This window comes from Schistocerca nitens, chromosome 4 (genome assembly GCF_023898315.1).
Source record: "Schistocerca nitens isolate TAMUIC-IGC-003100 chromosome 4, iqSchNite1.1, whole genome shotgun sequence".
NCBI lineage: Eukaryota > Metazoa > Arthropoda > Insecta > Orthoptera > Acrididae > Schistocerca > Schistocerca nitens.
This window is the reverse complement of record NC_064617.1, coordinates 968,945,004-968,957,321: the sequence shown is the minus strand read 5'-3', so window position 1 is coordinate 968,957,321 and position 12,318 is coordinate 968,945,004. Positions and strand designations below refer to the sequence as shown.

General features: G+C 38.8%; 1 protein-coding gene across 1 annotated transcript; it reads right to left on the bottom strand.

The window, feature by feature from the left end:
• Positions 1 to 2,133: 2,133 nt before the first annotated feature.
• On the bottom strand, positions 2,134 to 4,265 carry LOC126253654 (heat shock protein 70 A1-like). Its single transcript, XM_049955168.1, has one exon. The coding sequence runs from the start codon at positions 4,191 to 4,193 to the stop codon at positions 2,271 to 2,273; it is 1,923 nt and encodes a 640-aa protein (XP_049811125.1). The 5' UTR covers positions 4,194 to 4,265; the 3' UTR covers positions 2,134 to 2,270.
• Positions 4,266 to 12,318: the final 8,053 nt, after the last annotated feature.

The following is a 12,318-nucleotide window of genomic DNA, read 5'->3' as shown; positions in this document are numbered from 1 at the left end:
AATTTTACAGGTCTGTTCTTTTGGCCTTCTTGTATACAAGATTCATTTGCACTTTTTTTCAATTGCTAAGGACCTAATACACTTGTTGAGTTATTTGTATTCCCACCAGCACGACATACAAATTTTCCATAAGCTGTTAGCAGAGCGTGGTTAGAATCTGCTGGTGTCTGTGTTGGTAAGTATAAATAATGATTGTATTGTTCATAATACAGGTACACATAAATCAGCACTACGTCACACACAAGAATGACAAAGGAACAACATGCTAACAATAGTAGATGGCTACAGCAAAGAGGAAAAACAAGGTGCCAGATTACTAACATAGCAACAAAAGAGCAAATTTTTCATGCTGATGGCAGTTCTAGACCAGGATTCACATATGTGTTCAAGAGAGTGCACCACTAACCACTTTATCTCAAGACGGTTTTTGAGAATCTCAACTACTCATCTTAATGCTTTGAGAAATTCCCCTTCAAAGTTCTTAGTATGAATATTAATGTCAATATCAATGCCTTAAATGCTATATTTTTTGTACATTTACATATTCCACTTCTCCAAGCGTTAATATTGGCTTCTGACAATCATTGGATTAGTCATTGCACTTTTAGTGATGTAGTTTATCGAAATCCCAACATATTCTAAGTAATTTGTCCTACAAAGCTTTGACAAGTAGTGGTCATGGCTATTTATGAATATGGCACTGATACTGTACTAGCACCTTACAGCACAAAATATGTTAAAATCCCATATTAATTTACCCAGTGACTGTAAGAAGTGTTACGGTTGTGAATCTTTTGAAACAATTCACGTTGACTGTATTGACTTGATATTTTCTAATGGATACATTTTGTTAATTATCATTCTTTTTCCACAGTACTCACAGTTAAACTACTAAGGCATTCTTACAGGATCTAGTCTGAGCTTTTGATTCACCACATGAATAAATTACAGCAAAAGATCTCGCATAGATTTGTACACATTGCCAAACCAGGAGTACCACAACCAGTTCTTGGATCATTCGTTTTCATGATTACATTCAATGATTTGCCACATTATGTTCTCCATTCTATGATCTGCTATGACAACAATTAAAGCAGCTCATCAATACAACTCAGAATTACAACAAATGTCCCAGGAATCATTGGACGCTGCAGTGAAATGGTACTGCTCTAACAAACTTGATGTGCAACCCTGACAGGACCCATCATCTTCTGTTAGGACTATCTAATGATACAGAAAATAGAATGGTTAAACATTTAGGACTCCACTGACTCCAAAATGGCCTGAGGAGAACTCATCAGTTATATCTGCAAAAACTATTGAAGGGAACATCCATAATGGAAGCTGAGAGATTTTGTTGCTTCAAAATATTTAAGACTGACCTATTTTGGACTTTTCCAGTATCATTTCTTATGGACTGCTGCTATGGGGGCATTCTACACCTTTAAGTGAGATTCTGAAGATGCAAAAGATATTCATAAGAGAAACTGTAGAGCTGAACCGAAAGATCACTGTTGACTTCTGTTTAGTAAACTTAATATACTTGCTGTTGTAAATCTCTGTATAGAGTCTCATCACTATCCATTAAACAAAATGCAAATGAATTTCAAGTAAGAGGAGATACACAGCAGCACAAAATGAGAGGGAAAAATTAAAATGGATATACCAAGACATGACTAGTAAAGGCAGCCCACTCCACCAGAGCCAGCTCACTAAAAATATGTGACAAATTCCACACTCACTGGGGTCCATGCCATGCAATTTATTTAAAAAAATAACTGGTTGGCTGATAATCCTTTTTATAATAAAAAAGAATTGATGATATACAGGTTGTGACCATGTTAAAATTTTGAATTAATGTTGAATGTACAGTGTAAATTGGAAGCCTTCTGTAATAAAGAATTTTAGTTGTATGCAGTATTGAAAGAAAATTACTGAATAAATAGAGGATAAGGGTGGCAAATGAAAATAAACACAATTTTTTTTTAAAACAATATTTATTGTACAAAGTGAGGATAAAAACAGTGAGTCATAAACCACAAATGGTTTTATAAACAGAATGAAGGTCATAGGAACTTGAGATGAAATTCAGTCTTATATAAATAGTAAGCTTATAGCAGCATGTGAATCAGTCAACAAGAATGCAGACAAAAACTACACAAAGAAAGCGTCTTGGAATTGTGAACGCTTCACTCTCCTATGCTATGTACACCACATTTTAAATAATACACACAGTGACACATAAAACCGCTTTTATATTAACAGTTCAGTTAGTCAACCTCCTCAATAGTTGGTCCACCGGTGTGTGCTGCTCCTGTACCTGCTTGTTGCCCACAGCTACTGCTGGGATCCTTAGTGCCCTGGTGCAGCTTAGTCATTACGGGGGTGCATACCCGCTGCAGCTCCTGTAGCCGACGCTCACACTCACCACAGCTCGCCTGGGCATTGTTGTCTAGCCACTGTAATTCCTCCTCACAACGTGCCGTTGCTGCTGTCTTGTCTGACTCAGATAGCCTGCTGCCTGCATCCGACAGTGCCTGCTTCACAGACAGGGCATAGCCCTCCAGTCGATGTCGTGCCTCTACTCTCTCACGTTGCCGCTGGTCTTCCTCCTTGAAGCGCTCTGCATCAGCTACCATCCGATCGATTTCCTCCTTGGAAAGCCGACCCTTGTCATTGCGGATGGTGATGTTACGAGATCTTCCTGTGCTCTTCTCTTGGGCAGACACAGTTAAAATGCCATCTGCATTCAAGTCAAATGTAACTTCCACTTGAGGCACACCACGTGGTGCTGGTGGAATGCCAGTGAGGTCAAATGTGCCCAGCAAGTTGTTGTCCTTTGTCATTGCACGCTCTCCTTCAAACACCTGAATTGTAACTGCTGGCTGGTTGTCTGAGTATGTAGTGAATGTCTGTTTTTGCTTGCACGGGATACGCGCATTGCGCTCTACCAGCTTAGTCATGACACCACCTGCTGTCTCAATGCCGAGTGATAGTGGTGCTACATCTACCAGTAACACATCCTGAATTGCAGAGCTGGTATCACCACTGAGAATGGCTGCTTGTACAGCTGCACCATATGCCACTGCCTCATCCGGGTTGATGGACAAATTCAGCCGCTTACCGGCAAAGTAGTTCTGCAGCAGAGCCTGAATCTTAGGGATGCGTGTTGAACCACCCACCAACACAACATCGTGGATTGACGCTTTGTCCATCTTGGCATCGGCCAGTGCTTTCTCGACAGGTTGTAGTGTTGAGCGGAACAGATCAGCACAAAGTTCCTCAAACCGTGCTCGTGAAACTTTTGTGTAGAAGTCAATTCCATCTAATAGTGCATCAATCTCTATACTGGCCTCCGTGCTGGAAGACAACGTACGCTTAGCACGTTCTGCTGCCGTACGCAGTCGACGCAAAGCACGTGGATTGGAACGTACCTCCTTGTGGAATTTACGTTTGAACTCGTCAGCCAAATGATTCACAAGGCGACTGTCAAAGTCCTCGCCTCCCAGGTGGGTGTCTCCAGCTGTTGCTTTCACTTCAAACAGTGAACCCTCCGAAATGCTCAGGATGGACACGTCAAAGGTGCCACCACCAAGGTCAAATATGAGCACATTGCGTTCACCTTTCAGGTTTTTGTCGAGGCCGTATGCGAGTGCAGCTGCAGTTGGCTCGTTGATAATCCGCAGCACCTTCAGGCCTGCTATGGCGCCTGCATCTTTGGTAGCTTGCCGCTGTGAGTCGTTGAAGTAGGCAGGCACTGTAATAACTGCCTCTCGAACCTGCCCACCCAAGAATGCCTCTGCTGTTTCCTTCATTTTCACAAGCACCATAGCGCTTATCTCTTCTGGAGCGAAAGTTTTGGTGGTGCCTTTGAACTGGACCTGTATCTTAGGCTTGCTACAGTCGTTAATCACTTTGAATGGCCAATGCTTCATGTCTCCCTGCACCTTTGGGTCATCAAACTTGCGGCCGATGAGGCGTTTGGCGTCGAAGATGGTATTCTGCGGGTTCATCGCAACCTGGTTCTTGGCAGCATCGCCGATCAGCCGCTCCGAATCGCAAAAGGCGACGTAGCTTGGTGTCGTCCTGTTGCCTTGATCGTTGGCGATTATTTCCACCTTGCCTTGTTGCCACACTCCCACGCACGAATACGTGGTTCCCAAATCGATCCCCACTGCTGGAATCTTCGGCATTTTCTTCTGTTAGCTATGTCACAGTAACGTAGACGAATATAGCTGCGTAGCGAATCTTCGATCACGTCTCGAAGCACTAACTTCGCGTCGCTCTCTCGTAGTGAACTGAGCTGTGACGCGCCTGCGGCTCTTTTAAATAAGGCGGCTAAACGGTGTAGAGAGTAGGAGACTATTCGAGAGTTGTCACATTACGTCATCAAAGAGTGTGCAGCTGATTGGTCGGAGGGCGGAGCTGAGTCTGTCATGGCTGGAAAGTTCTCGTATCTCTTCGTCTCTACGTCTGGCGTCTAGCGGTTTCTGGACAAATCTGTGTTTATCGTTAAGGCGGCAATATTGACGCTTTTTTAATCGGCGTCATGTACGTAGTTAGGATATTGTTTGGGAAAATATGTGCTGCCGATGTGTATTTCATGCCTAAACGTGGTTTTCTCTGTGTCCTCAGCGATAAAATTTTGTTGTTTGCGTGAATTTTACGTGTAATGTCATACTCACCTCTCCATTATTACTAGTGGCTGTCGTTTGGAAGTCGTACTCATGTTTTTCCGGTGTTATGTAAAAGTCGTATTTATTCCATTTACTAATATCATGATGTCTTAATCCAGATTCCATCCAGAAACATTTTTCGTACAGCGTTCGATAATGTTTGTAGTATGAAATAGCGGAAATGACGGAAAACTACACATTTCGAACAGTTGTACATTTTATACCATTCGTCTTTCTGGTTTGCTGAAGAATCTCATGCCTAGCTTGGTGTATTTGTGCGTAGGGAAGTCAAAACATTTATTTTAAGTGTATGAGCGTATCAAAGAATTCGCCCTAGGGGAGTTTAGCGGATACAGGACATAATTGTTATTCACATTTCGCGGAATTTCTTTTTTGAAATATCAGTCTTAGAATGAACACATTTGTGTCAACAAGTAGTCTTAAACCAGCCTAGGGCAAGCAATAGCCGGGAGTTTCGTGGTTTTCTGCCCAAGGAAAATGTTTCGTTTTTGGTTGTTCCAGACAGTATTGATCAAGTACTTATAGGCCAGTGCCACGTGTGTTTTATGTTCAAATGGCTCTGAGCACTATGGGACTCAACTGCTGTGGTCATTAGTCCCCTAGAACTTAGAACTACTTAAACCTAACTAACCTAAGGACATCACAAACATCCATGCCCGAGGTGTGTTTTATGTGTGACAGTATAAAAATAGATAAATAAAAAAAGAAGTATAAGAAGAAAGGGTATTCGGAGTGTACATATACACGTAATATTAATACGAATTTATTTATTTTCTGTTAATATACATTAGATTATATTAGATTTACGTTCATTCCAATTGATCCGTAGTGAGGAGGCCCTCCAGGATGTAGAACATGTCAGAAAAACAATAATACATGACAAATATTTACAACTGAAACAAATAAGCTAATGTACCTTCCACAGGTTCCAAGTGGAATGATCGTCATTTTTAAATGAACACTATATGAAAGAATCATTTGACAAACGCTAATGCACTGAATTTAAAATAAAAAAAGGTTTGTTTATTTATAAGGTATTAAAGTTGTAATAGAACTACTATAATACTTATTTACAATGAACATATTACTGCACTGAAATATATATATATATATATATATATATATATATATATATATATATATATATATATATATCAGTTGGTTCTACTGAGAAATTCATCAATGGAGTAAGAGGAGTTGGCCACCAATAAATCCTTTAGGCTTCTCTTAAACTGAATTTCATGGGTTTTTAAGCTTTTTATGGCTGCTGGCAAGCTATTGAAAAGTAAGTGACTTTAAATCCTTGTGAAGATTATTCTTATTTCTGGTATTAATTCTATGAATTGAGCTGTTGGTTTGAAAAAGTGATATATTTTTAATGACAAATTTCATTAAGGAATAAATATATTGAGAAGCAGTAGTTAGTATCCCTAGTTCCCTAAACAGGCTTCTGCAGGAAGTTCTTGAGTTCATACCACATATAACTCTTACTGCACATTTTTGTGTCTGGAAAACTTTAGCTTGGCTTGATGAATTACCCCCAAAAATAATGCCAGCTTTTTCATTTTTATGTCCCTTATGTCTGATACAATTTGCATTGCAAATACAAGTTATGTGTAATAAAGTTCTAGTAGTAAATAAATGTTATTTTGTTGTAAAACAAGTTGGTGTATCTGATTGTTGGGTTAGTATACACTAACTCGTCGCAGAGAAATCTTGCTCGTTATCTGAGTTAGTATGCTCAGCATCACATTGTCTATTCAGAGTTAAATGGTAAACGTGTTTAACATAAGAGATTTACCATTTGGAGGAAAAACTGGTGTTCATAACTATATCTGGCACCCCATTATGTGACATATGATGATTTTTCAAAATCAGTGGTGGTAAAAACTGGAGTGGATCTTTTAAGGTGAAGCAACTTGTTTCCTCACTCAGTCAGTTAAGTGCTTTTACTTCCAGTGACTTACATCTAATTATGACCCATACCTTTTTTACTAATTATCATTGAAAAAATATGTTATCAGTTACATGCAACCACGGATTACCTTTCATTAAAGATGTTTATGATTACTGGTATTGACAACTCAACTGTAGTAATCAGTAAACATTGACTGGTTTTCTGCAAATGGTCTTGCCCTCAGTTTTAAAAAGACACACTATATTCATTTCTGCATATCCAGGAATTCTGCATTAATGATATGTGTAACACAGTCAGGAAATATTTAGGGTGGAAACTTCAAAATTCTCAAATTTTCATATTGACGATAATTTAAATGAGAAAAGCACAGTTTGGAAAGACTAAGCCAACTTAGTTCAGCCACATTTGCACACAGAATAATTAAAAATCTTGGAGAGAGAGAAATTAGTAAGATGACATATCTTGCATATTTTCATTCAGTAATGTCATACTGATTTATAATCTCAGGTAACTCATCTTTAAGAAAGGAAGTCTTCATTTCTCAAAAGTATGCTGTTAGAGTAAGATGGGGTGCACACCCATGATCATCTTATAGGCATCTGTTGAAGGATTTAAGCTTCACAGCATACATATAGTCCAGAAAAAACTTTCAATTATTTATTGCCCAAGAACTAAACATTGTACAGATTTCATACATATTGCATTTTGAAGAGAGACTCTGAAAGGTTTTTTTTTTTTTTTTTTTTTCAAACATTCGATATGCGAACCACGACTGACCTGACAGACATCAATACGGTAATCAAATTCTTGCCATACACCTCCCAGCATGGCATCATCAACTGTGGCAGTCGCTTCCAGTATTCTCTACCGAAGCTCTGCTACATCACATGGTAGAGACGGTACATATACTAGATCTTTAATATGTCCCCACAGAAAAAAGTCACACAGAGTGAGATCTGGTGATTGGGGAGGCCATTTCATGAAATATCTGTCCCCTTCTGTAGCACCGCCGATCCGTCGATGCGGCAGCTCCGTGTTCAGGTACACACAAACTTCACGATGAAAATTGGGTGGAGCCCCAACCTGCTGTAAGATGAATGGAGAGTCTGATTGCATTTGAGGCATCAGCCATTGCTGCAACATGTCCAAATAGGAATATCCAGTGACAGTGCTCTCGGCGAAGAAGAATGTCCCCTACAGTTTTCAAAGTGACAAGGTGGCAAGGCACAAAAAATATTTATCTTTGGGGAACCACGCTCAAATTCAATGTATTTGTGTGGATGCTTTGTACCCCAGATTCGACAATTATGCCTGTTCACTTTCCCTTTAGTGTGAAAAGTGGTTTCGTTGCTAAAAATTAAGTGATCAGCAGTGCAATCCCCATCCTCATTCAGTTGTTGCAACTGGGAATAAACTCAAAACGCTTGTCTTTGTCGTCGTCATTGAGCTTCTGCACTAGCTCCAATTTGAATGGTGTCATAGACAGCTTCTGTCGCAGGACTTTCCACACTGTCATTGGAATCATTTTGAGTTCACGGGATTCACAACGCACTGATTTCTTTGGACTCATGAATGTCTCTCGTACGTGCTTCACATTCACTTCACTCACACTGGGACGTCTGCTTCTCTTTGCTGGGCACAAGCAACCCATGGTAATGAATTTGTTGCGCCAGTGGTAAATGGCCTTCCTTATTGGTGGCTTCTTACTGTACTTGGTTCTAAACATCTGCTGAACACTTGTTTTTGTTGAATTCCAACACACATAAAGCTCACTCCGCACCTGAACTCGCCATGTTTGCGACTAGCGCTGACTGTCAGCAAATTACCAAACTACACTGTGGTGGTATAAAAAAAAAAACCTTTCAGGGTTTATCTTCAAAATGACATATGTATGATATCTTTACAATGTTTGGTTCTTGTCCAATAAATAACTGAAAGTGTTCCCGCCTTTATGTACACCCTATATTTTTCCATCATAAAGTTTGTTGTAGGTCTACTGCAGTTCAAAAGGAACAATGATGTACATAATTAAAATACCAGAAGGGAAAATGACATTCATTGATCTAAACTCTCTGAGGGAAAGCAAAATAAAATTTGAAAACAAACTAAAATATAATAAAAATTAAATAAAATATAAATTATGTGGCAGATGACAAAATAAAACTTGAAAACAAACAAAAAGGTTCTCCTTGACAACTCCTATTCTGTAGAAGAATTTCTATTGTTGTAATGTGTAAAAGTAAAAGGTGGTGTATAGGAGTAACTAACTCACGTCTCTAGATTTTTTAAACACCTTATAAATGTGCAGCATGTAGCCATATTTAAGAATTAAGTTATGATTGTATGTAAAATGATTCATTCCTTCGCATTATGATTTATCACGCAAATGATCCATGGGACATGAAACCGACTGACTTTGAATCAGCAGAATATATTTCTGAGGGATTCACAGGTATTGTTTTGTGTAACTGTAGTACTACAGTCAAAAATTGTTTGACCCTATGATAATGTGTGTTAATAAAATCTTTTGTAATACACTGATATTATGGGACAACTTGACTAAACTAAGGGATAGGTTGACAGGAATAGGGAATATAGTAATGAAGGAATGTATGGTAGTTAAAAATTATAGAGATAGATGAAAGCCTAACTAGAGTAAATAGGTTTGAGTGGATCCAGGTTGCAGTACTTGTACTTGGGAGACGAGATTTGCGTAGGGTAAACCAGTCTGGAGAGTTGCAGCAAACTGAATTAGAGCATAATATACTGCATTGAAGTTTTGCAATAAACTTGCCAATAGGCATTTAATTCAAGAAAAGTTAATGAACATTGGGGGAAATTGGAACAGTTGTAATCAGTGACGTAGCCTTTGTTTTGCATTCATTGAGAGATGTGAATGTACCACTAACTTCCCTAAAGGAAATAGGAACAGACAAAGTTTTTGAAGGTGCAGCCATAAAACTTATAAATCTAACTCTTACTGTAGCTAGAATTTACTGTTCCCCCTCCAGTAAAATTAATGATTTCCTGTTCAAATCGGACTTGTTTTTAACTAAAATAAGTTAGCGGAAACATGATGTCAGTATATGTGGCGACTTTGATATTGACTTCCTCACCTCGTCTACTTGGCCTTGTATATGATCCCACTAGAATAACACCCACACCCATGTCAGCCTTAGACTAAATTCTTGCAAACAGAAATAAACTTAGCTGAACACTACAAGTTTACAATGCAGGATTCTGCAATCACCAAGTTGTTATACTAAGTGTTGATGTAATCAAAGATCCCTCATATCCAATCCCAACTAAAACATTACAAGGGTGGTACACTCCGGATAACTTAAACTAAATGTCCTCCTACGAGATATGTACAACTACTGATGCCAAAATAAAATTCAACATATTTGTTGACACATTGGTCCACCATTTCAAAGAGGCTTTTCAACAAAGATCAGTGTGAACAAATAATAATAAGGAAAATAAGAACTGGATTACACTAGCTATAAAAACCTCTTGCAAAAATGAGAGAAGTACCCATATGTTATGTAGACATTTTGACTCTCATCAGCTAATCAAATACTATAAAAGCTACACTTGTATCCTAAGGAGAGTAGTAAGACAGGCTAAAAGGATGCACAATGGTAGTATGTTGTCAAATCCAACAACAAAGTAAAAGCAATGGTGGAATATTATAAAAACGGAAAAAGAGGAAAACAAAGTTACACGTACAAACATAGAAATTAAACACAGCAATGAACTGATATCTAATCCTGTAGCTTGGTGAACATCTTCAACAAATTTTTTACAAGCGTACCCATAAAATTAGTGATCAAAAATATACCAAACACAAAATGTCAATCAGAACACCGGAAATATCACACATGTACAGAATCTATATTCATTGCTGCAGTCACTGAACACAATGCAGCAAAAGCCCTCAGAGAGTTAAAAAAATCCTTATCAGCTGGCATTGATAGTATTCCAGCAACTGTCATCAAAAATTGTGAGCAAATTATTGCTGAACCACTAACTCGTCCCAGTCACTTTTCTCTCCAGGCAGGTGCTTTCCCAGAAGCCCTGACATCAAACTATTTCCTGTTGTGTAAAAAAGGTGATTATAAAGATTGGAGCAACTATGGGCCTATCACAATTTCGTCCTGTTTCTCTAATGTATTTGAAAAAGTTTTGCATAAAAAGCTGATTGGCTTTGTAGATAAAAAAGGTTTACTAAGCTTATCCCAACATTAGTTTAGAAACAATAAATCTGCAGAAACAGCTGTGCATGAACACATTAATACTATACTAGATTCAGTATATACAAAATGACTCACAACAGGCATATTTCTAGATCTGTCAAAAGGCTCGTGGCACAGTGGATCACAAAATTTTGCTGGAAAAAATTGAACAATGGTATTGTATCAGAGGAGTTGCAAATGAATGAATTTCAGCTTTCGTAAGCAATTGTATATAGAAAATCAGTATGAAGTACACTAACAAACAACTCAGTTCAGTAGCCAAAATTCTACCTACCAGTAAAACTGTTAAACAAGATGTGCCACAGTGCTCAGTATTGGGACTTCTACTATTCCTTCTGTGTATTAACGATTTCAGCCAGAATGGAGATGCACACAGAATCGTAATACTTGATGATGACATAACGAAGGGGATGACGTAGAGGCACTTCAAAAGCTGTGAATTTGACTTCTGAAAAACTCACCAACTGGACTATTTTCAACAGATTCACCATTAACACTAAAAACTCAGTTTAATGAACTTTAACACCACATATAATGCAAACACCTCTCAGCTACTCTTAACAGTAAATAACCAACCGATAAATACTAACACTCTGTTGAAATTCCTGGGTCTGTGTGTATAAGATGATGTGACTTACCAAACGAAAGTGCTGGCAGGTCGATAGATACACAAACAAACACAAACACTCACACAAAATTCAAGCTTTTGCAACAAACTGTTGCCTCATCAGGAAAGAGGGGAAGGAGAGGGAAAGACGAAAGAATGTGGGTTTTAAGGGAGAGGGTAAGGAGTCATTCCAATCCCGGGAGCGGAAAGACTTACCTTAGGGGGAAAAAAGGACAGGTATACACTCGCGCACACACACACACACACACACACACACACACACACACACATATCCATCCACACACACATATATATATAACGGACACATTACATAGCTATTGGAACTAGGGGTTCCTTTGTCGGGAGGACAGAATGATCTGTTGTGGAAGGTTAAAATGGAAGACACCAGCTTGAGAGAGCCCCAACTATATCGAGTTTTTGTATATCCATCCTTATGACTGGAGATCAGGGGGACCATGGCCATTCACTATTGTAAGAAAATGAAACGCCTACAGCCGTCCTTAGGATCAGTTGACAGTCGACGGTTGGAGAGATGACATTACAGTTACAGATGGCCTACGTAAACCAGTTTTGCTGGCCAATGATACATCGTACATATGGATCGTGATAAACCATTCAGCGTCAACTAAGCCTCGAAGATGGCACAGTGAAGTGCCGAAACTGGTAGCTACACGATACATAAGATCATAAAAACAGGTGTAGGCATTTCATTTTCTTATGACTATATTGAGGCCGAGGGTAGGCTAAGCTCTCTTTTACTTATGTTTTGTCTGTCAATGATACTATATATTTCACATTGTGTAGGTAAGTGCTAGACAG